Source organism: Lepus europaeus, chromosome 4 (assembly GCF_033115175.1).
Source record: "Lepus europaeus isolate LE1 chromosome 4, mLepTim1.pri, whole genome shotgun sequence".
Classification (NCBI taxonomy): domain Eukaryota; kingdom Metazoa; phylum Chordata; class Mammalia; order Lagomorpha; family Leporidae; genus Lepus; species Lepus europaeus.
The window spans coordinates 165287060-165308894 of NC_084830.1; the positions used below are offsets into that span (position 1 = coordinate 165287060).

The following is a 21835-nucleotide window of genomic DNA, read 5'->3' on the forward strand; positions in this document are numbered from 1 at the left end:
AGAGGGCCTTGGGAGCTCTTCCTGCTGGAAGGGTCCATGTCCTGGACCTGGAGGAAGTGACCTCACTTCCTTGGTGACGGGCCACAACAGAACATGGAACTCTGGTAACCAGGCACCCACATTGTAGTGGTAGCCATTGCCAGCTCACTTGATCGGAAAAGTTGCAGGGAGAACTATGTTCCCTTGCTGCTGCCCTTCAAGGCGAGGCTCTGGCCAAGCCAAAGCCCAGAATGAAGGTCTCTTCCAGCGTGTAACACGCTGGCTGAGCTCTCACCATGGACGCCTGTGGCTACGGGGGAGGAGGCAGCCACAGGTAACAGGGTTTAGCAGCCCTGGGAAGTCCCGTCCAGGCCCGGAGTCTCTGGGGACCCTGCTTGGGCTGTCCTCCCATCTCCATTAAGGGGACAAAAGAAGGGGCCCTTCCTGCACAGCACCAGGATTCAGGCGTTGGAGGAGGGCTGTGGTGTCGTCCGTACCCATTCCAGGGATGGCGGATGGGAAAGTGGGTGTTGGGGGCCATTTTGTCTACTCAGGGGTTAGCTCTCCTGTGTCACCTGGAGTCCTCCTGGCTGGGGGTATACCCAGATGTCCCTACGTATGTGACCTGGGGAGTGGAAATACTCACAGGGGTGTCTCCTGTGGGACACTGACGCCTTCTGGCCTGGCTCCGGGCACTCTGTTTGCAGGGCTCCACGCTGGAGATCAGCAATGATTCCCATGAGGAACTCATCTTCTCAGGCAATGGACAGGTGCGTCAGGCTAACAGCCGTGGACAGTGCTGGGCTGGGCTGAGGGAGGGGCCTAGGGAGATACACAGGCGGGGACTCAGGATGACCAGGCTGGGCCGGGGACCAGAGCCTGGATATAGGCACCTCTGGGCCCTGTCCTGGTATTTCCCAACCGAGTGACTGACCCCAGTCTCGTTCCTAAGAAATCTCACCCATCTGTTGCTCACTGACAGCTGGGTTATGGCAACCCCATGTCGGGTCCTGGTGGGATGTTCAAGGGACAGGTTACTACTGCTTCCCTGGATACGAAGTCAAGAGCATCCGCGTGTGGGACAGCACTGTTTTCCCATCCAGCCTGGGAATCCCGGGCAGGGGTCAGCTCCGCTGTGTGTCCAGACTCCCCACAACCCACGATGGAGAACCCAAACCCCACACACAGGGCTAAGGCTTACACTGGAGAGAGAGAGAGACTACTCCATGCACGTGTCAGCAGTGTGGGTCTCAGCCCTGGAGCCCCCACCCGTCTTCATCCTGTCCCATGAGAAAGGACATTTGTCCTGCGGCTCAGCTAGGATTCCAGTGCTTGTCCCTGGCTGCCCTGCTGCAGGTTATGGCCTCAGAGAGTGCCCCTGGAAGCCTGGTCTGCTGGGCAGTCACAGCCCAGGGCCCCACACGAGGGCGGCCCTCACAGGAGTATGCACACAGTGCTGGGGGCTGGATGTCCCTGTCTCCTGCTTGTACATGTGCATCTCTGTTCCCAAGTTCTCGTGTTCTCCTGTGCTTCTCTGTGTCCTTGTCCCCTCTCCTTATCAGCACGGCAGAGCTGGGGCCCACACCATGGCCTGGCCCAACGTCCATCACCTCCTCAGGAGCACATGTGCACATGCAGCCACACTCAGGGACCCAGGTGTCAGAGCATCACTGTCACTCTCACAGGAGCTAATGCCCTACTGAGACAGAGGCCCAGACAGCACTTTCTGGGAGAGGGGCTGAGGTGTCCCCCTGGAGCAGCCACAGTCAGATCACTGTGCAGAAGGGCTATGGCCGGGACACCGCCAGCTGCCATCTCTGCACTGCTGCTGCTGGCCTCCCTCGGGGGATACTCTGCTCTCCCCACTCTCCCACACTGCTCTCTATGTGGCCAACAAAGTCACTCTGGGCCTTTCATGCCCAACCCCCCAGGGATGTGAGGGGTCACCTGGTGCAGCCGGATGCCCTCTGTGAGGGGGTCTTCTCCCAGCCCAGACTCCCGTGGTCGGGGGTCCCTGGAGCCGCCTCTGACTCCTGTCCCTGCTGGTCCTCCCTAGTTTGGAGGGGTGTCCACACTGCACCTGGCAGAGGTCTGCCCCCTGCGGAGCCTGCAGCCAGGCACCAGGGCGAAGCTGGAGGAGTCCCTGGTCCCGGCCTCCCCAAGAAGAACCATCACTTACCTGTCCGCTCTGCTGTGCTCATATGGCGACTTCAGCACTGTTCCGTATTTCCTGGACCAGATATTCCACAGGTGAGCGTCTGTGCCCTCCAGGCACAGGGGCCTCTGCCGCCCCCTAGCCATGGCTCTCTGTGCAGGCGTGCTCCTCTGAGAAGGGGGGTGGTGTGGGCGTGAGCCTCAGGGCTTGTACAGGAACCATGTGACTGCAGACATGGCAGGGGCCTGGTGCCTGCTCTGTGGCCAGGGCTGCTGGTGCTGCACTCATCCCTCTTCTTCTGATCTCTGCACCCTCGGGACTCAATAGCCCACGGCCCTCGAGGTTTGGAAAACCCCACAGAGAGCAGCCCTGCCTTCCCATCTGTAAAGGAGGCCTCCCAGCCCCAGTCCCTGATACAGACAGAGCAGGGCCCGGGCACTGGGTGTGGGGCCCAGGCCCCTCAGCTCTCTGGCAAGGGTCCGTGTGGGGTTCATCCCCACAGCACGTGAATGTTAAGCCCTCTGGGCAGTCACCTTGCAGACACGTGTCACAGCTCAGCGAGCAAAGCAGACAGCATTCCCGGGGCCTCTTGACCTGGGAGGACCAGACTCTCCCAGCTGAACGCCTGCCCGGGTCCTGTCCACAGGGTCAGAGGGGAGAGGATCGTCCTCCCATGGTCTTGCCAGGATGTCAGCCCAGGCCCCACTAGGACGTCACGGACTGTGGGTCCAGTCAGAGGCCTTTTGTCCCTGCAAACTGTGGGAGCGAAATGTGAGCTGTGGCTAGGGAGGGACAGACAGGGTGTGGATCTCCCACTTCCTGTGACTCCTCTGAGAGCACTGAGGCCCGGGGACTCCCCGCAAAGGAAAGGAGAATTGAGCTGGGAATGGGGTCCTGACCTGCAAAGGAGAGGGGAGGCTGGGGCGCAGAGCACCCAGGGGTCCATGCCCAGGACAGGTGCTTCCCAGTTCCACACACACTGCCTGCCCCTGCCCCAGGAGGCCCAGACCTGCAGAGATCCTGAGAAACCTGCTCCTAAGTCTGCGTGGAGCCTCTGTGCTGAGCACCAGGGGCCCTCCCCTCAGGAAAGAAGGTCACTGGGAGGCTGTCACCACAGGTGTGCACCAGCCCTGTTGACCAGGTCTGCCACGGCCGGGTCAGCCCAGGAGGGCTTGGGGGTGGGTCATGCTCTGGACAGACTGAGGCATGCCCAGGGCCCCAGAGCCACAGAGGGGCCCCTGGCAGTGAGTGTGGTGGCCAAGACCAGCCTCTGACCCCGCTGCCCTCGCTTGCGTCCCCAGCAACATGGCTTCCTTCCTGGGACGCTGCAGAGACCTGTACGAGGCAGAGCTCCATGGCCACACCAGCCTTCCACTGCTGAAGATGAAGGTGGGCTGCAAGCCTGTCAGCCTGCCTGGAGGAGACCTGGGGACCCAGGTGTACTTTCTGTATGCCCTGCCCGGACACGCCCAGCACCCTGAAGCCAAAGCAGACGGTGAGGGGCAGCGCAGTCTGCAGGTCTCTCAGGGGTGGTGTTTGCGGCAGGAAGCCCCTTCCAGGCAGTGCGACCCCTCGGGGTTTGCAGAGGCCACTGGAAGGTGATTCACGTTGGTGACCCTTTCTCTTCTTCCAGCTCCTGCTCTGCGTGCAGGGCCACCACCCTTCCGCGCACTGGCTCTCGAGCCAGCTGCAGCACCGCTGGCTCAGCCAGGACCTGCTCCAGAGCCAGGGCCAGCTTCCCCACGGGGCCTGCCCCCATGCGCACAGTCAGCACCAGGGCCAGCTCCACAGGCCTCCTCTGGATGGGCTGGGACTGCAGAGAAGCTGCCTGGGGCGGAGATGGTTGACATCACCTCCTTCTCCCCCAGGATGATGGCAGAACAGCTCACGCTTCTGGATGCGGTGAGCAGCCGGCTCTGCTGGGCAGGGCCAGGACCATGGCGTCCCTGTGGCACCTGCCGTCCCACACAAGCCCTGGCCAGAGTCAGCACAGGCTCCATGTCTCAGCCCCAGAGGGACCCGGGCTCGTTTCTCATGTCCTAACCCACCTGTCCCCTGTGGACAGCAGAGATGGGGCACACTCATGCCAGGTGTACAGAGCGGCAGACAGAAAGCTGGGCACGGTGTGGCCCGGTGGTGGTGGAGGGCACTCACTGAGGTGCAGCCAGGCCCCCCCATCCATGCCAGTCTGCCCAGAATGCCTTACCTGTCTCAGCACTGATTAGGCTTCAGAGTTGTACGGGGTCCCAGAGCAGACACACAAACAGAGCCCCTTGTTGTAGCTGCCACAGGGAGTTGCGCTGGGATGGGACAAGGAGCACAGGGCTGATGGCGATGGGCTGAGGGATGGGGAGTTGGCCAGGACACCCGGGAGAAAACACCTCTGTGTCTTCTCTCCAAGAATGGGCTCTGGGCCATGGGGCTCGGGGCACCCTCAGTGGGCTGCTGCTCCCACTGCTGTGAGCCCCATGCACAGCATCCTGGGAGTGTGGGCACGGTGCACTCTGAGTGGGGATGGCTGTGCCCATGGGACACTCTCCTCCCCAGGAGCTGTTCCAGAAGGTCGTGCCCTTCCACTGCCTGGGCTCCGTCTGGACCAAGAGCAACAAGAGAGGCAAGGAACACCTGGCCTCCACTGTCCATGCCACCGTCCAGCAGTTCAACTGCGTGACAAATTGTGTAGTCACCACATGCTTGGGGGACCCCAGCAGGAAGGCCACGGACAGGGCCCGTGTGGTGGAGCACTGGATCAAGGTGGCCAAGGTCAGCTGCGGGCGGCCAGGGCCCTCGCTCACTGCACTCTGGGAATGGCCATTTTGCTTTATCAGCCCTTGGGAGTACAACCTGTGGCTGAAGACCCTGCACAGACCCTGGGCCCTTCCTGGCAGGGAGGGGCCTGACCTGACTCTCTTCCCCCAGGAGTGCATGCTCACCTCCCACCTGAAACTCCGTGTGGGTTGAACCCATTCCTCTCCCTGTGAGGGTGGCCATGGTTCCCTCGTGCATTCCTGTGGCTCCGTGGGCATCTGATGCAGGAGGGGGACGTCAGCCCAGGGGATCCAGGTGACTTCTCCCTCATCCGCTCTGCTCTCCAGGAGTGCCAGAGCCTCAGGAACGTTTCCTCGGCCCATGCCATCCTCACTGCTCTACAGACCTCCCCGATTTGTCGCCTGCAAGAGACGTGGGGAGAAGTCTCCAGGTGGGTGCCTTCTCCCACAGGAGTACCAGGGTGTACCTGGGACCCTAGGACTCAGCACTAACCCCATGATCTGGGAGGGGCCAGACGTGGACTCTAAGGGGAGGCATGGGGAACGTCACCTTCGAGACCCCTAGACCTTCTGCCTCATGTTTGCCTCAGGATGCTATTTGCTTGGCTGTCAGGCACCAGTTCTTGAATAGTGCTCCTGGGCAGCACCGGAGCTCCCTGTGCAGGTGAACTTGAGGCAGAACGGTGCTGCTCCGTGGAGGGGAGGGGCCCAGGAGAACCACTTGAGCTCCCCCCTGTCCCCTGGGCCCCAGGGCTTAGGGAACTCAGTGGAAACTCACCTGGGCCATGTGCATCCTCCTTGCTCTCCAGCAAAGGGGGCTGCACTCACCACCCTCCCATCACACCAAGTAGCTCCTCCTGGTTTCCCATCTCCACAGGAAAAGCTGCAAAAAATTTGAGCGCCTGTGTGAGAAGGACAATGGCTTGAGCAGGGATCGGCTCACCAAGGTAGGGGGGCTGGGAGGTGGGGCATGTGTTTGGGGGTAGGGTGATTGGTGGGGTGAGGGCCTGGGGCAGGGGTGGTGTTGGCCGGCAGGACAGGCTCTGTGCCCCTGACCCCACCCGGGCTGTGTGGCAGAGTGGCAGGAAGGGCTTCCCTCCTTGCACCGGGTGACCTCGGTTCCTCAGGAAGCCAGGCCCTGCCTGGGATCTGCCTGCCCAGGACATGCATGGGGAAGGCTGCCTGCACTGGGGAGGGGGGAACTGAACACGGGTGTCCCAGGGCCTGTGGTTCATGGTTGCCGAGCATCAGGTGCAGTGGGCACATGAGAAACAGATGCACCTGTGGCTGTGATGCCTGTCCTGCCCTGACCCACTGCCCATCGCCTGAGGTACTGGGATTCTCACCCTGCCCAGTACAATGACATCATCTCCAGGTGGGTGAGGAGAAGCTCCTGGGGCCTCCTCACACATGCCCGGTGGCTCTGTCCTGACCACATCTCAACGCCTTCAACCTAAGGGAGGAAGCAAAGTGTCGCCACCCAGAGCCTGTGCAGGCCCTGCCTGTCTCTCAGAGATGATCCCCGGGGGCCACTCCCTGAGTGGCAGGGGAGATGTGCAGCAGAAGCTGTGGTTCATCCTCAGCCCTGCTGGGGGTGGGGGGAGCACCCAGTGGGGCTGGGTGGCCAGCACCTGTCAGCCAGGCCTCCTGAGACCACCTGGCCCTCTCCCTCCATGGCTGTGCCTGGCCAGGGACCAGGACACAGAGAGCCCTGATGGACTCCTGGCCAGGGGTGCAGCTGGAGTTGGGGTGAAGCAGTGGGGTGCGGGTCAGCTGGGGGCAGGGCAGGCTCTCCTGTGTGGCCCTGGGCTGGTCACTGCCCATGGCCTCTGATTTCTCAAGTAGAGGATGGGGCTGATGAACCTGTTGTGCAGGGCTCACGGGGGCCGGTGAGGCACCAAGAAGGGTGATGTGTGGTGCAGGGCCTGGCCTTCCTCCCAGGGGACAGTGAGGAGGAGGAGGAGTGCAGGCGTAGGATGCTGAATCAGGACAGCGGGGGGGGGGGGGGAGCACCCAGCACCCTCAGTAGCCAAGGAGCAGACCCAGGGAGGCCCCTTGCTCAAGGTGCCCCCAGTGAGGGTGGAGCCACAGCAACCAGACAGAGTGCACTTGGGGGAGGGGCTCAGACATGCAGGGCCCCATCAGAGGGCCCAGGTGTGGGCAGGGTCAGAAGGACAGGCCCTATGACCTGACCTTGATCCTGGCAGAAGGGGGCCTTCAAGCTTGCTGCCCGGGAGAACAATCCACAGAGAGCCCAGATGAGGCTGCGGAAACAACAGAAGGTGCGTGTGCCCGGGCGAGGGGACTCCTCCGTCTCACCGGGGCCTGAGCCACAGGAGTAGGGCTAACACCTCCAGCCCTCCCTGCAGTCTCCACACTGGAGAGACCCTCCACCGGAGAGACCAGAGCCAGGGCCTGGGGCAGCTGGGGTCTCAGTGGACTTGGGGCTGAGGTGGCACTAGGGGCCACATGGCCTGTGTGCCCGTGGACATCCCAGCAGGAGTCCTAGGGGTGCCTGCTGTCCTGGGAGTAGCTGGGAGGATGGAGAATGGGGGAGGCTGCCAAGGTCCTGGAGGGCTCCCGGGGGGAGACATGAGCCAGGGTCCAGGAGCTGGGGTGGAGGGGTCTCTGGGGCAGGGCTTGGGTGGCACCTGAGAGCAGGTGCTCATCACCACCCCCTGTGGCACAGGGAGTCGTCCCCTTTCTTGGCACTTACCTGAAATACCTGGTGATGTTGGACACTGTGATGGGGGACTCTGTGCATGTGAGTGATCCTGGGGCAGGTGGGGTGGGCCCGGGTCCCTGAGGCTTGGCGGGGGGGAGAGCCTGGAGTGCGTTCTTAGCCTTCAGCGCTGCCACCCCTTCTCCTGAACCTCACAGCCGTCCCTGGGGCTGGGGCTTCACTGCCTCTGCCCTGTGAGTGTTGGGGCCTCTAGCTGGGTGCTCCTCCCTTTCCTGGAGGGACAAAGCTACACAAGGTCTTGGCTGAGCCTCCTTGGCATCCCCCTCAGGTAGGCTCCATGCGCAGGAGAGAAATTGGGCCCAGCAAGCTCAGGAAGCACTGACATGGCCAAGCACCCTGGCCCATCCCAGCCTCTGTTTCCCTCCTGTCACCAGGCAGGGTGAGAACAGCAGGTGCCTGAGCCTCAGCTGCCAGGTCCCCTCTCCAGAGCTCACCCAGATCCTTGTCCTTTCCCACCCGCATCCCCTTGACGGCCTCATGAAGGGGAGGGTCGGGGCTGGGCCTGGCTGGGGGCGGTTCTGATGGACTCTGTCTGCCTTCCAGCAGGCTGACATCAGCTTCGAGAAACTGAAGAAGGTGAGCAGCTGTGGCCTCACTCAGGGCAGGAGGGCACTGGGGGTCACAGGTGGTCCCGGTCGGGACCCCCATGCATGACCCCTGAGCTTTGCTCTATTAGGAGGGCTGAGTGCACATGAGGGTGAGACCCATCCCTAGGGTGGGTGCGTGTAGAGGACTGGAATCAAGGAGAAGCCCCTGGGAGGGGCTGTTGGCACCCCCATCAGAGGCCAGGGTGGGGCCTGCATTGGCTGGAGTGGAGGAGGCCTCTTAAGAGGAAACACCCAGAACCCCGCCGCCCCTCCCCTACCAGGTCCCCACTGCGTTCCCAGCCCAGGCCCTGACAGTGTCCTGTGTGTCCCTCCGTCCCCAGGAAATTAAAGTCCTGCAAGAAATCCAACTGCTGCAGGTGGCAGCGAGCAATTATTATTTTAAGCGTGATGAGGAGTTTGGCGTGTGGTTCCGGTCCGTGGAGTATCTCACTGAGAAGGAGAGGTGAGTGATGGGCAGGAATTGGGTGAAGCCCAGGGGGCTTAGGGGTGGGGAGGGCTCTCCCTGCTGTGCGGCTGGGGGAGCACCGTCCAGGTCCCCTGGTGGCAGCAGGCCCTGTCCCGTGGGCACTGCTGGCCCCTAGGACTGCAGCTCCTGGACAGGCCCTGGGAGGGAGGCCTGAGCTGAGGCTCTTGGTGGACTCATGGCTGTGCTCTCTCTGTTAGCTACGCCCTGTCCCGCCAGCTGGAGCCCTCTGCCAAGAGGACCGCAGCAGCCTCAAGGCCATGAACACCATCGTGATGCCCTCGTGACCGAGTGCTGGGACCTCAGGGGCAGATCTGAGCTCATTGTGAGCCTGGTGCCTGGGACAGTGGCCTCCCTGCTGTGAAGCTGAGGCCTGCGTTGTGTCAGTTTAATTGCCCCTCTTATGTTTTCTCCTTTCCCCCATTGAACTATAGTCACTGTTAGTAGCTCCCTATTAGAGTTTTATTAAAGTTAATATAAATATGTTGCACCATGAGTTTCATGCTTCCTCGTCATTGCTTCCCCGTAACTGAGGTTGTGAGCGGTGTTCCACCCGTGCAAATGCGCCGCGGGCATGGGCCCCTCCTAGTTGCGGCTCCTGGAGCTGCACCTCGCTGGGTGAGGTTCCCTGAGGTTCTTCTCCTAAGAGGAGCTGGCAGATCATTTGGTGCCTGGTGTAAAAATCCTGCCTCGCTCCTCTTGCACTTTCTGCCCTGTGTTTAGGATGTTGGGTAGAGCCTGGCCTGGCCTGGCTGTGGTGGGCATATGGGAGGTGATCCAGCAGATGGAAGGTTTCCTCTCTCTGTTTGCCTTCCCAATAAATAATAGACAGGCTGGTGCTGTGCCTTCTGGGCCTCATGGGCCTCCAGGAGGCCATCCAGATCCTCGCCTTCACTGAACAGCTCCCCACACACAGGGCACACGCGTGGCTTCTTCCGGTCCCAGCGGCTGGGTCGTCTGTTCCAGGGGAGGGCAAGGCACCCCACTAGGTGGCTCCCAAGGTGGCCAGCACAGCCAGGCGCAGAGACCAAGAAGCCAAGTGGAGGGGGAGGTGTGGTGGGCAGGAACCCCTAGGGGCAGGGCCAGGGCCTTCAGGGCTGGCAGGTGTGAAGCCAGAAGCAGACAGTGATGCTGGGCCTCTGGTGACAGACAGCCTGGGAAGCCTGAGCCACAGGTGTCAAAATGGCAGGCAGGGGCCAGGCCTCATTTGCTTTGGGCCACCAGGCACAGACCTGAATACACCTCCAGTCTCCTGCTGTTATGGGGGGAGCTCCTGGCAGGAATCCCAGCCCCCAATCTGGGTGCACAGTCTCACTCGGGAGGGAGACCCTGGCAGGGACCCCAGGCCGCCATCCCGGAGCCGGGTCTTACTAGGGGTCACGGAGACTCCGCAGTCCTCCCCAATGATGAACTCTCCATAGAAGCCAGTCTGGCCGGGGTCCAGGAGGGACCAGTCCTCTTCAGAGAAGCACAGGATCATGTCCTTGAAGGGAGAAGCCCGGCTCTGAAACCAGAGGCCAGGCCTGGGTCAGGGGCTGACAGCACACCGTGGACAGACATGGAACCAGGGCCACGGCCAGCCGGGCACTGTCTGGTGAGGGCCTGCTTCTCGGCTCAGGGACCTCCTGGGCCGGAAGGTTCTGGTCTCGCCTCCTGGGACCTCACACGGGGGTCAGGGTTTCATTCATGAAACCTGGGCACAGACGTCCCCACCCTGGCGCTCCAGCCCCGGCAGCCCAGGCCCACGTCCTCCTGGCAGGCTAGCACGGTCCTTGCATCCCGACAGCCCCCGTCTGGTGCAGGTGGCACCTGTGTCAGGTGTGGCTGCAGGTGTGACTGTGGAGACGACTGCTCCTTCCGGGAGTGGGATCAGGCACATTCCAAAAGGGAGAGATGAGGGACAGGAGGGACAGGTCCCAGACAAGTCCCACCCTGCAGGCGGGACAGCAGCCCTCTCTGGGCCTGCATCTGGGCCTCCAAGGCTCTGTGGCTTTGGGTGGCCTTGCCCCCACGCCACTCAGTGTCCCAGCTGGGACGTCCCTGAGTGTCCCAGGCTGGGTCCAGGACAGCGACTCCACCAGTCAGGGACTCTTGCACTGAAGCTGCCCCGGGAGGCACAGCGTGGGGACTTGGGGCCAAGTGTGGAGTAAACCAGCTGATGGAGTCAGCCTCTCTCTCTCTCTCTCTCTCTCTCTCTCTCTCTCTCTCTGCCTTTCTAATGCATGCTCACAGGGCCACACCTTTCCAGCTGTCTCCTGAGCTGCCACTCTCATTCTCCTTAACACAGACAGCCTGAGAATGTCCCGGGTCTTCAGGCTCTGCTTCCCTTCTGAGTAACAACTCCATCACAAATCGTTCCCCTTGTCTCACGTCCATCACCCACAAGGTCTGCCTTCCACAGGGCTCGGATCGGGGCAAACCCGCGCAACCCCTCCCCCGTGTGACCAGGCCTCGCCCACCCAGGTGTCCACCAACAACCTGTTCTCACCGCACAGGACCTGAGGTTGGCCCCCGAGGACGGCGCTCCCCTGGCCCCGAGCCCTTGCCCGTGAATTCACAGCAACACAGCTTTTTCTAGGACACAGCCCAGACCCTTCCAGCCTCTCCACAGCACCCAGCTCAAAAGCCACTCCCACAGGTGGTCTGTCAGCTGGCACCTGCTGCACACAGGAGCCCCAGCAGCACACAGCTCAGGGCTGGATGTGAGAACCACGGCCTTCAGCTGAGGTGGATGTCCCCCTAGATGGACCGGAAGCCCCCCAAAGTGGTGGTGGGCGTGGACAGTTTCAAGGAGGTCAGAACGCGCCTGCTGTGCATTCCTGAGTGCCACTTCTGCACGTGTTCCCCCAGGAGCAAAGCCTCACTCCTCTTTCACCATCTCCTTTCCTCTACTTCAAATGTGTGGATCTGCTGTTCATCCCGAAAGTTACTGGAATATTTCTTAGGGTTCTAGCAATTTTGGAGAAAAGCACTCAGTGAACTTTTGAAATGCTGATGCATTCAAAGCCTTTGGTGCACCTTTTAATGTTACGATTCAACCCCTCTTCTCAGGACCTCACTTCTTCAACTGCTCTGAATGTGAGGCACACAAGAAGAACCAAAGCAGAGGCTGAGCAGCTTCTGGAGCCAGGTGCTGGGGCAGGCCCCCTTCCAGAGGACAACTGAGGCCCACAGCCCAGGCAGAGCAGTGCCCCGAGCACTGGAACCAAGACAGTGCCGGAAGCCGCATTTCCTTGCTGTGTCTCTGCTGAGGTTTTCTTGCTATTTTTGGAAATGTTAAACAACATGCTCTTAAAAGAGGGATGGATAAAAAAAAAAACTCACAATGAATATTAGAAAGATACCTTGAAATGAGTAAAATTGAGTCATGACAGTCCAGAGACCACGGGTGCAAAGGAGCAGCACTCAAAAGGAAATGTGTAGCTATAAGCAACTGTGTTTTAAAAAGAATAGGCCAGGTCCTGGCACAATAGGTGAGCCGCTGCCAGGATGCCACACTCCATGTCCGAGTGCTTGGCTTGTCCAGTTTCCTGCTAATGGGAGTCCTGGAGGCATGGGTGATTGCTCAAGAGATTGGGTCTCTGCCACCCACATGGGAGACTGTGGAGAAATTTGGCCTAGTCCAGCTCCAGCTGTTGCAGATATTTGGGAAATTAACCATCAGATGGGAGATCTTTCTGGCTGTTTCTCTCTCTCTCTCTCTGTCTGTCTCTGCCTATCAAATAAAATAAATAAATGAAAAAACTAAGTATCTCAAGTTAACACTCCAACATTACACCTTAAAGAAACAGGGAGAGAAAAGCAAAGTAAAGTTAACATTCATAGAACCTATGTCGTAAAAAAGATTTGAGTGGACACAAACTGAATAGAGGATAAGAAAACTACAGAAAAGCAATGAAGCTAAAAGTGTGATTTCTTTAACAATCAACAAAATAGGCAAATCTTTTACCTTTTGATGGGAAAAAAGACACAAATGCATAAAACCAGAAGTTGAAGGGAAGAATTATCACTGAATCTACAGCAACAAAAGAGCTCTCCTAACACTGCACTCTGGAGAGATGTCACTCAGGTGGTGGGGACGAGACACAGCCCTCAGCCCACAGCACAACAGACACAAACAGCAAGGCACAGAGCCAGGGAGGCCACAAAGCACCTGCAGCAATAGAGAAGCACACGGAAGGAGGGGACATTCGCGGGTGGGTGCTGGTGCAGCCAGGCAACGCTCAGGGACAGAAAACACGGACAAAGGGAACTGAAGGGGCCACGTGGTGACCGCAGACGCCTGCAGCTTTCCCGCCTCCACCCCTCAGGATGCCAGTCCCACCAGGTCCCACTGAGGCAAACAGCCACACACACAAGGACCAGCCACAACTGAACGCAACAGGAAAGGAGCCACTGCCCCCCAGCCCACCCAGGCCCCACGCACAGGACCGGGCTGCCCCATGATCGCCCACTCTTCACTTGGGCTTCCTGGCTGCAGATAGCAGCTCTGCCTTCATGTCACTCCTGCCTTTCTCTTGCTCCCTTGCTGACAGTCTGAAATACTGAGGAATACCGTGTTTCTTACAAATAATGAGTAAGCATTCAGATCACGCCTGGCAGCCAAATAAACCTGCAAAAACCATCTAAGAGTCACCTTTTCTCAGAGATAAACAAACGGAGAGAGAATTTATGTGATGATGATGATGTAATGTATGTGGATAAATTGACATTTTGAGATCTGATTATTGTTTATAGCCTTGTCTACACTCCTGAGGAACAGTGGTTTTCCTAGCTACTACTTGTTGAATTCTTCATTTGGTTGGAGTTAAGCTTGTGATTAGAAAGTAAATTCAAAGTATGCCATTGCAAAAATTAAAAGGAAAGGAAGAAGAAGGAAAAATGGGAGTGAAGGAAGGAGGATGGGAAATATCATTATCATGTTCTTAAAATTGTAGATATGAAATACATGACATCTGTTCCCTTTATATTAAAATTAAAAAAAAAACTATAAACAGAACAGATTTTAAAAACTCAGAAAGAGATTTGGCTGAAGGGCCAGGTGTTACATTCACCACTGAAAACCAAAACGCCTGCTACAGTTCATTTGTAGACCCCGTTCCCCACCCCCACCCCCAGCTCAGAGGCTAAGGGGGCGTCCACTCTGCAACCCTCTTCTAGGAACTCTGTTCCTGCAGCCCATCCTCTCTCAACTTCTCCTGGCAGAGGGAGTCCCCAGGCCATCACCACTGCTTTCACAATGTCCACCCATTCATTCCTGTGCTTGCTGTAGCTTTTCCAGAGTCCCTCATTGCTCAGGCTTCCTGCTCCATGCCTGGGTTACCTGGGGATACCTTTTGGTCTGCATGGAGACCAGGCAATGCCCCAAAGGCCAGGTCTCTCCACATCGTAATTAGCAATCCGGGCAAGAGTTGTAATTGTTCCTCTGAGATGCATTTTCATGCAACTCAGCAATTGTGTTCCAGAAGCCGTTCCTGGGCTCAGTGCTGAGTCAGGGCCAAGCTCGTGGTGGATGTGAGCTCTGAAGGGACCATACTTAAGCCACATGAAGGAGGTCCATGGACAGACAAGGAACTGGAGTCGCTGTGTACTTTCGGGGTCTCCAATGATTCAGTGCAAGCCACCATTTGAACATGATGAGCCCATGTGAGTAGCTTGGACTAGCTTCATAGTTGCTGTGAAATTGTGGCTCGACAGGGACATGCAGGATATAAGTGATATATTTAACTATTTTTTAACCAGACCATGAAAGATTACTCTTCATCCCATTCCCATGGTTAAAATTTTACAACAAAAAGCACATAAAAGAGCATTAATATAAACCACTAGGAAATGTTGGATGGAAGCATTGCAGGGCCACAAGTCACTCCTCCCAGGATATCTTTGCAAATACCTGTACCCAGCCACATTAATAAGATGAACTTGTGCACGTTTTTCTGCACCTAGTTTTATGTATCATGTAATGTATATTTTGCTTTATTCTGGTGATTGACCATTGTGAGTAGATCCTAATGTTAAACTTAATTAGATCGATAGAGTTCTACGAAGCAGCTAGTTCTTATCAACGCAGCCTGTGCTCCAGAAGGAGTCCAGCCTGCACACTGCCCTGAGGGCTGCGGTCTTGCACTGGGACGCCCCACACAGGGCCTCCTCCCTGAGAAGCCTGCCCACGAGGTAGCCATCCATGCAATGGGCTCAGCCAGTCCTGTCTTCTCACCCTTACATGCACAGTAACAGTGACACACACGAAGCTATCCCTGTCTGAGGGACACCAGTGGCCACAGCCCACGTCCATTCTGTACTTCCTGCTTCTCACATTTGCACATTAGTGATTGTTCTTGGAAGTTAGGTCTCCCCTTTTGTCCCTGTCCCTTCACACTCTTCAAAAACGGTCACTTCAGAAGTCAATACTGCATCTACATGGACTAAAAGCAGGCTTTTCTCAGTAAGGAAATCTTCCCAGGCTGGGAAAGAGATGTGGAGATGGCAAATGTGAGGGTCCCAGAGAGGACTGAGCAAGGGCCACCGAGCCGTGGGGTGGGGACTGGGCCACAGCTGGGAGTCAGGAGCCCCTGCCCCAAGCCCATCAGGACCGCAAAGACTGCGCACTCCGGGACACCACACAAGCTCTTTCCCGGCGTGACTCCCCCAGACTCAGAGCTTCTCAGCTGACTTACACTTGCTTTCTCACCAACTCTGAGGCAATGGAGAACATGCATTCACCTCATTACAGTCGTTTAGAAGCACATGGTTAGCACAAAGTGTGACCTTTAAATATGTTTTGAATAAAGACATTCCTATGGTCCATAGAATTGATTGAATTCTGTTATTATCTGAACTCAACCTGCTTATTCTATTATAACTTTTATTGAATCTTTTCAAATATAATTTGAGAAATGTTTTCTTGTATTAAATGTAAAAGTCGCTTAATTCCTGATGATGAAAATCCAAATGTTAAGCAGTTGATTTTTTAAAGGATAAGATCTGGACCACTAAGTAACAGTTATTACCTCCAATCAGTATCTGCACGTCTTCCCAGGAGTCCCTAATGATTCACATTCATTATTTAATCCTCACAGGTGCTGCTGTCCCCATTTGATCAATAAGAGCAGACTGAGACTGCGAGAATATGGGTGAAAGTTGCAGTCACCACCTCACAACTCTGTGAGGTCGATTTTACACTCCACATGTTAGTGAGATCACACAGCAAACAGTCCTCCAGTATCCACTGCTTGAGGCAGTGTGGCCTCTGTCGTCTACACATGCCTCATTTTCCTTCTCCATTTGTCTTTTGCTGTACACTTAGGATGATTCCATATCTTAGAGATTGTGAATAACACTGAGATGAACGTGGGGGTTCAGGGATCTCTTTGACATTTTGATTTCATTCCTCTGGATAGAAATCACACCAGAGCTGTGATTGCTAAATCACACAGCCAGTCTGTTTTTGGTTTTTCAAGGAAACTCCATAGTGTTTTCCAGCAGTGTACAAAGTCTCCTTTTCTGCACATTCTCACCAACAGAGCCATCCTCCAGATACTTATGACAGGCGTTCCAATAGGCCTGGGGCCACATCTCGCTGTGGCTTTAATCTGTGCTTCCCTGATGGCTAGAGGTGTGGCGCATTCACTCACCCATCTATTGGCTGTCCACAGCTCTGATTCAGGAAGTATCTGGTCAGTTTCTTCACTCATTTTGCTCACCAGGCTGCTGTCTCTTGTTTGTTTTGCCGTGACGTTGTTTGAGGCCCTTAAGCATTTTGGGATCTAGTGCCCTGTAGACAGTGGCCTGACATTGCCCTCCTTCTGTGAGTCGTCTCTTCACTGTCGACTTTCCATTGCTGTGCAGCAGCTTCTTAGTTCGATGCAACCCTCTTTGCATATTTTGCTTTTGTGCTCTGCATTTTTAGAGTTGGGTTCAAGAAATCATTGTCCTGACCAAGGTCATGGAGCTTTCTCCCATTTTTCTCCTAGCAGCTTTACTGCTTCTGTACTTGCATGTAAGCCTTTTTCCCATCTGTCTCTGGTGCAAGGGTTCAATTTCATTCTTCTTCATGTGGACACCTCAGCATCACTCACTGAAGAGCCTGGATTTTTCCAGAGTCTTCTTGACACCTTGATCAAAGCTGAATGGACTGCAAATGTGGGGACTCATTTCTAGGCTTTCTCTTACTGTTTTTCTGGTTGATATGTCTGTTTTTATTAATTCAGTCTCTTAGAAACAGAAAGCAGAAATGTGGATACGAGAAACTATAGGGGAGACGTTGACCGGAGGGGGCAAAGTTCCAGCTAAGCTGGAGAGGCGCACATCAGTGATGTGCTGCACTGCATGCACTGTGTACCATCACATTGCTAAAATGAAAGCTGTATAAAATCTTCACCAGCAAAAAAGATAACTCAGTGAAATGCTGGATTGTTAACCAGCTCAATCAATTCTTTCTACAATGTATAACAAGATCAAAACATCTCATTGTACCCAATAAAAATATACACTTATTGTCAACTAAAAATAAATAAAAATTCAAGTCCTTAGACAGAAAGAGCCAGATTCTAGATTAAGTCTTTACTTTGATTCTAACTAAATTTTACTATTTGTGTTGCCTCCAAATTTTGATTAATAAAAATCTTAGCCAGGTTAAATATAACTGAAGCAAAATTGATTGTTGTGGACAAGGCACCACAAAGGGACATATCCAAAAATAAATGGCTTTTGATTTATAAGACCTGATAAAATACTCTCCTGCTGATGTAGGCAAGCCCTATTTTGCAAAATAGTGTTGTTTTTTGGGGTCTAGGTTCATATTCAAGAGAGGCTAATGTCATTACAGAACAGAACTCAAGAGAACTTTTGAGCATTGTTTGAACATCTAAGGCAGGAACATGATGTGTCTCCACCCTGTGGCAATGGTGGATATTCCAAACAAGAGCGTCATGGTCAAGATATCCCTTCCTCTAGGTGAACTGTGAATGAGACCTCTCTGTGTTCTGCCTCCTTCACACATAGAACCCATGGAACTGGCAGTGAACACAGAAGCCAGCCAATTCCACTCCTAGGAAGTGCATGGGGTCACTGAGGAGAATTAGATTCCCTGGGGTCCTGACCTTTTCCTTAACTCAAAGAGACCAGAAGTGTACTCTTTACTCTCCTCATGAATTTTTGCATTTTGGTAAATTTTGGTTTATATCTTAGGACTATAATCACCACTATACACTGCTTCAGGAGAATTGACCACAAACAGTTGCACAAATAAATAACATTATTCATCAATATTTTATATATTTTAGCAAATGATTTATTGTGGCTAAAGGACCTGAAGGAGTAAATCAGGCTAATTTTGTTAAATCACAATGAAAAATTATGTTTTCCACATGTATGTTTAGATATCAGAAATACAATGTTATCTCTGAAATGTTAAAGATCATTGATAAAAGAAATTTGTGGAAGAATTCACAATTGCTTTGAACACTTCTCCTAGATTTGATCATGAAAGTCTTGAAAGCCATTAATTCATAGAAATAACTGTGCATAAAGAGCAAATCTGTCTAACAAAAGAGCACAAAACGCACATGCAGAACACCAGAGACATTCTGGGGAACAGCCTAGCGTGCCAACTCCTCTTGGGCCCTGGTGGCTGATCTCCAGAGAGTTCTAGCTGCCTGTGTCCTTGGGCTTCCTCCAGAGACACCAGCTCTTCCTGTGTGTTATCTGCAATCTGCATCATTGTACCCAGGCTTTCCAAGTGAAAAAGCTGATGCCTGTGGAGGTGGATGGCTAATGCACACCTGTGGTGAAGACATAACCACAGAATTCTTATTCCGAAGTCCCATTTTCTTGCCATTATGTGACAGCAAAACAAATAGTCGTCTCACTGAACTTCACCAGTATGTTTGTTAAAATGAAGAAATACTCCTAATTCATACATCTGATTATGTTGTTTAGTATTTTTACTGCAGAAAATTAGTCAGTAGTTCCATTAACAGACTGGCTCCAAATACTGTGCTGGTCATTTTCCCCTGAAATAATCCCACTACATTGAGCCATGATCCTCTCTTGTTCCAGAATGCCGCTCATGTACACATCAAGAAAGATTCTAAACACACATGTAATGAATCAGTTACCAATTTGTGTCATCATTTGTATTATAGCTCCATCATAGACATATACACACATATGTATATACAAATATGAATGTAAACAATACCGCCCAGGTTGAAGTCCAATTGAAAATACTGAAATATTTGAAGATCCTTATTTTTCTTTTATGTCATTGTCATTCACTGTTCAGTTTATTCCAGTCATCTAAGCAGGAACTTGTGTCCGAGGGCAGGATCTGTCTGGAGAGGAGAGCATTCAGCCTAGAACACAGAATTCCATCTTCCGGGAATCCATGCAACAAAACTGCACCCAACCAATGATGACATCACTGCACTGCAGGTCCTCCTCACCCCAGCACACAGACGCTTCCATCCCCAGCCCCTCACGCTGTTCAGTCCGCCCCTGACCACCAAGCAGGATGAACCACAGTACCGTAACTGAGTTTCTGATTGTGGGCCTCACCAAAAGGCCTGACCTCCAAGCAATTCTCTTCCTGGTCCTCCTTGCTATCTACCTTGTGGCTTTTCTGGGCAACACACTCATTGTGGTTGTCATCATCCACAACTCCACCCTGCACACTCCCATGTACATCCTGCTGCTGGCCCTGGCTGTCGTGGACATCATCTGTACCTCGAGCATCATGCCTAAGGTGCTGGGCACCATGCTCACATCAGCAAAGACCATCTCCTATGGGGGCTGCCTGTCTCAGCTCTTCTTCTTCACGTGGTCCCTGGGGGCTGAGATGGTCCTCTTCACCACCATGGCCTACGACCGCTACATGGCCATCTGCCACCCACTCCATTACAATGCTACCATGAGCCGCCATACCTGCGTGGCCTTGCTAGGTGTCGTCATGACTGTGGCAACCACCAATGCCTGGGTACACACGGGTCTCATCCTGAGGTTGACATTCTGTGGGCCAAACATCATTGACCACTTCTTCTGTGAGATACCCCCACTGCTGGCTTTGTCCTGCAGCCCTGTGAGAGTCAATGAAGTCATGGTGTACATTGCTGACATCGTCCTGGCCATCGGGGACTTCTCCCTCACCTGCGTCTCCTACGGCTTCATCATTGCCGCCATCCTGCGTATCCGCACAGTGGAGGGCAAGAGAAAGGCCTTCTCCACGTGTTCGTCCCACCTCATCGTGGTGTCCTTGTACTACTCCCCGGTGATCTACACCTACATCCACCCTGCTTCCAGCTACACATTTGAAAAGGACAAGATGGTGGCCGCACTCTATACTGTGGTGACACCCACGCTGAATCCGATTGTGTACAGCTTCCGGAACAAGGAGATGCAGGCAGGGATTAGAAAGGTGTTTGCTTTCCTGACACATTAGTGGTTTGAAGGGGCAGCATCACTTCTGTACTCCAGGGTCATGTCCTGTAACAGCTCAGAGCCACCCAACTTTCCCACAGTTCCCTCCACCCCAAAGTCTTCCTTCCCTGTCTTTTCTACCATCTAAAATGGAAAAATAAATAAATCTTTTTGTTTGTCTGTTTATTTGAAAGATGCACTTATGGGGCAGGGAGGGAGAGAAAGAGATAGATATCTTCCTTCTGCTGGTTCACTCTCCAATTGGTCACAAGAGGTGGGCTGGCCAGGCCAAGTCCAAGAGCCTGGAACTGTATCCGAGTCTCCCACATGGATGACAGGGGCCCAAGCACTTGGACCATCTGCTGCTGCTTTCCTGGTGCATTAGCAGGGACCTGAATTGGAAGTGGAGCAGCCAGGCCTGGAACCAGTGCTCATTTGGAATGCTGACATTGCAGGCAGAGGCTCAACCTGCTGTGCCAATACTAAATCTAGTCCCAATACTAAACAATTTAACCAAATGTCTCAGTTAGGAGCCTTTCTTCATTTTATCAAGAGTACTGGTGAAATTCAGTGAAGCAGCAGTTGTTTTGCTGTCATCTAATAGCAAGCGAATCGGGCTTTAGAATACAAACCCTGCAGTTGTGTCTTCCTCATAGGTATACATTTCGAATTGCTCAAATGTGCCCATTTTCTGAAACTAGATAGCAATAAGCATTACTAAAACAGTGACCAGTGGAAACATCCAATTTAGTTTCTCATATTTGTTAACATTGAGAAATATAAAAGCATCTATATTGACAGTAGACATGCTGTGTTTTGTTATATGCTTGCATTGTTGAATGATTTGATGAAGCTATTAGCACGCCCATCACCTCATATATTTATCATCTTTCTATGGTGAGAACATCTAATATCTACCCTCTTAGCTGCATTCAATTATGCATTGCATCATTTTTTAAAGATTTATTTATTTAATTGAAAGTCAAAGTTACACAAAGAGAGAAGGAGAGGCAGAGAGAGAGAGGTCTTCCAACCACTGGTTCACTCCCCAATTGGCCGCAATGGCTGGAACTGCGCCGATCCAAAGCCAGGAGCCAGGAGCTTCCTCCTGGTCTCCCACACAGGTGCAGGGGCCCAAGAAACCTGGGCCATCTTGTACTGATTTCCCAGGCCATAGCAGAGAGATGGATCAGAAGTGGAGCAGCCGGGACTCGAACTGGCACCCATATAGAATGCCAGCACTGCAGGTGGTGGCTTTACCCACTATGTCACAGGGCCGGCCCCAGAACCTTCTTTAAATCAGTAGGTTGCCAGATGTCAGAGAACTAGCCCAGAAAGCATGTATAAAACCCCGCTATCTCAACTCCTAAGCAGGGAAGGGTCTCAGAGGGGAAGTGGCATGAGGACCAGACACCCAACATGAACTCACAGCCACCTTTGCACAGGTAGTGCTTCCATCCACACAGCACAGTTACTGAGTGCCCATGCGCCAGGTGTTCCCACTGCTCCAGATGCAGCCAAGACGAGGAATCCACTGGCACGGCCTCATCAAATGTATGGATATAGAAAACGCTGTACACACACAGGAAATACAATTCAGCCTAAAGCATGTGGAATCCTGACATCTGTGACAGCGTGGGTGACCTGGAGGACGCAGGCCAGCTCATCCCGCATTTCTCAGGTGGTAGGAGGTGGGGTTCAGCA

At 54.1% G+C, this 21835-nt stretch overlaps 2 protein-coding genes across 2 annotated transcripts; both read left to right on the forward strand.

The window, feature by feature from the left end:
• The first annotated feature begins 487 nt into the window (after positions 1-487).
• LOC133758854 (ral guanine nucleotide dissociation stimulator-like) lies at positions 488-8980 on the forward strand. The gene is made up of 13 exons (XM_062189989.1): positions 488-502; positions 687-749; positions 2036-2229; positions 3436-3629; positions 3768-4036; positions 4682-4897; positions 5230-5333; positions 5780-5849; positions 7110-7184; positions 7592-7666; positions 8189-8221; positions 8574-8695; positions 8917-8980. The coding sequence occupies exons 1-13, from the start codon at positions 488-490 to the stop codon at positions 8978-8980; spliced, it is 1494 nt and encodes a 497-aa protein (XP_062045973.1).
• A 10249-nt stretch (positions 8981-19229) lies between these two features.
• On the forward strand, positions 19230-20153 carry LOC133758626 (olfactory receptor 13G1-like). The gene has a single exon (XM_062189829.1). It carries the CDS (start codon positions 19230-19232, stop codon positions 20151-20153), a length of 924 nt encoding a protein of 307 aa, XP_062045813.1.
• The last annotated feature ends 1682 nt before the right edge of the window (positions 20154-21835 follow it).

Bases quoted from the DNA above. Each gene is read 5' to 3' on its own strand.
- LOC133758626 (XM_062189829.1), top strand. From the start codon at position 19,230: ATGAACCACAGTACCGTAACTGAGTTTCTGATTGTGGGCCTCACCAAA.
- LOC133758854 (XM_062189989.1), top strand. The intron at 4,898-5,229 runs GTCAGCTGCGGG...TCTGCTCTCCAG, and splicing joins ACTGGATCAAGGTGGCCAAG to GAGTGCCAGAGCCTCAGGAA. The intron at 5,850-7,109 runs GTAGGGGGGCTG...TGATCCTGGCAG, and splicing joins GCAGGGATCGGCTCACCAAG to AAGGGGGCCTTCAAGCTTGC.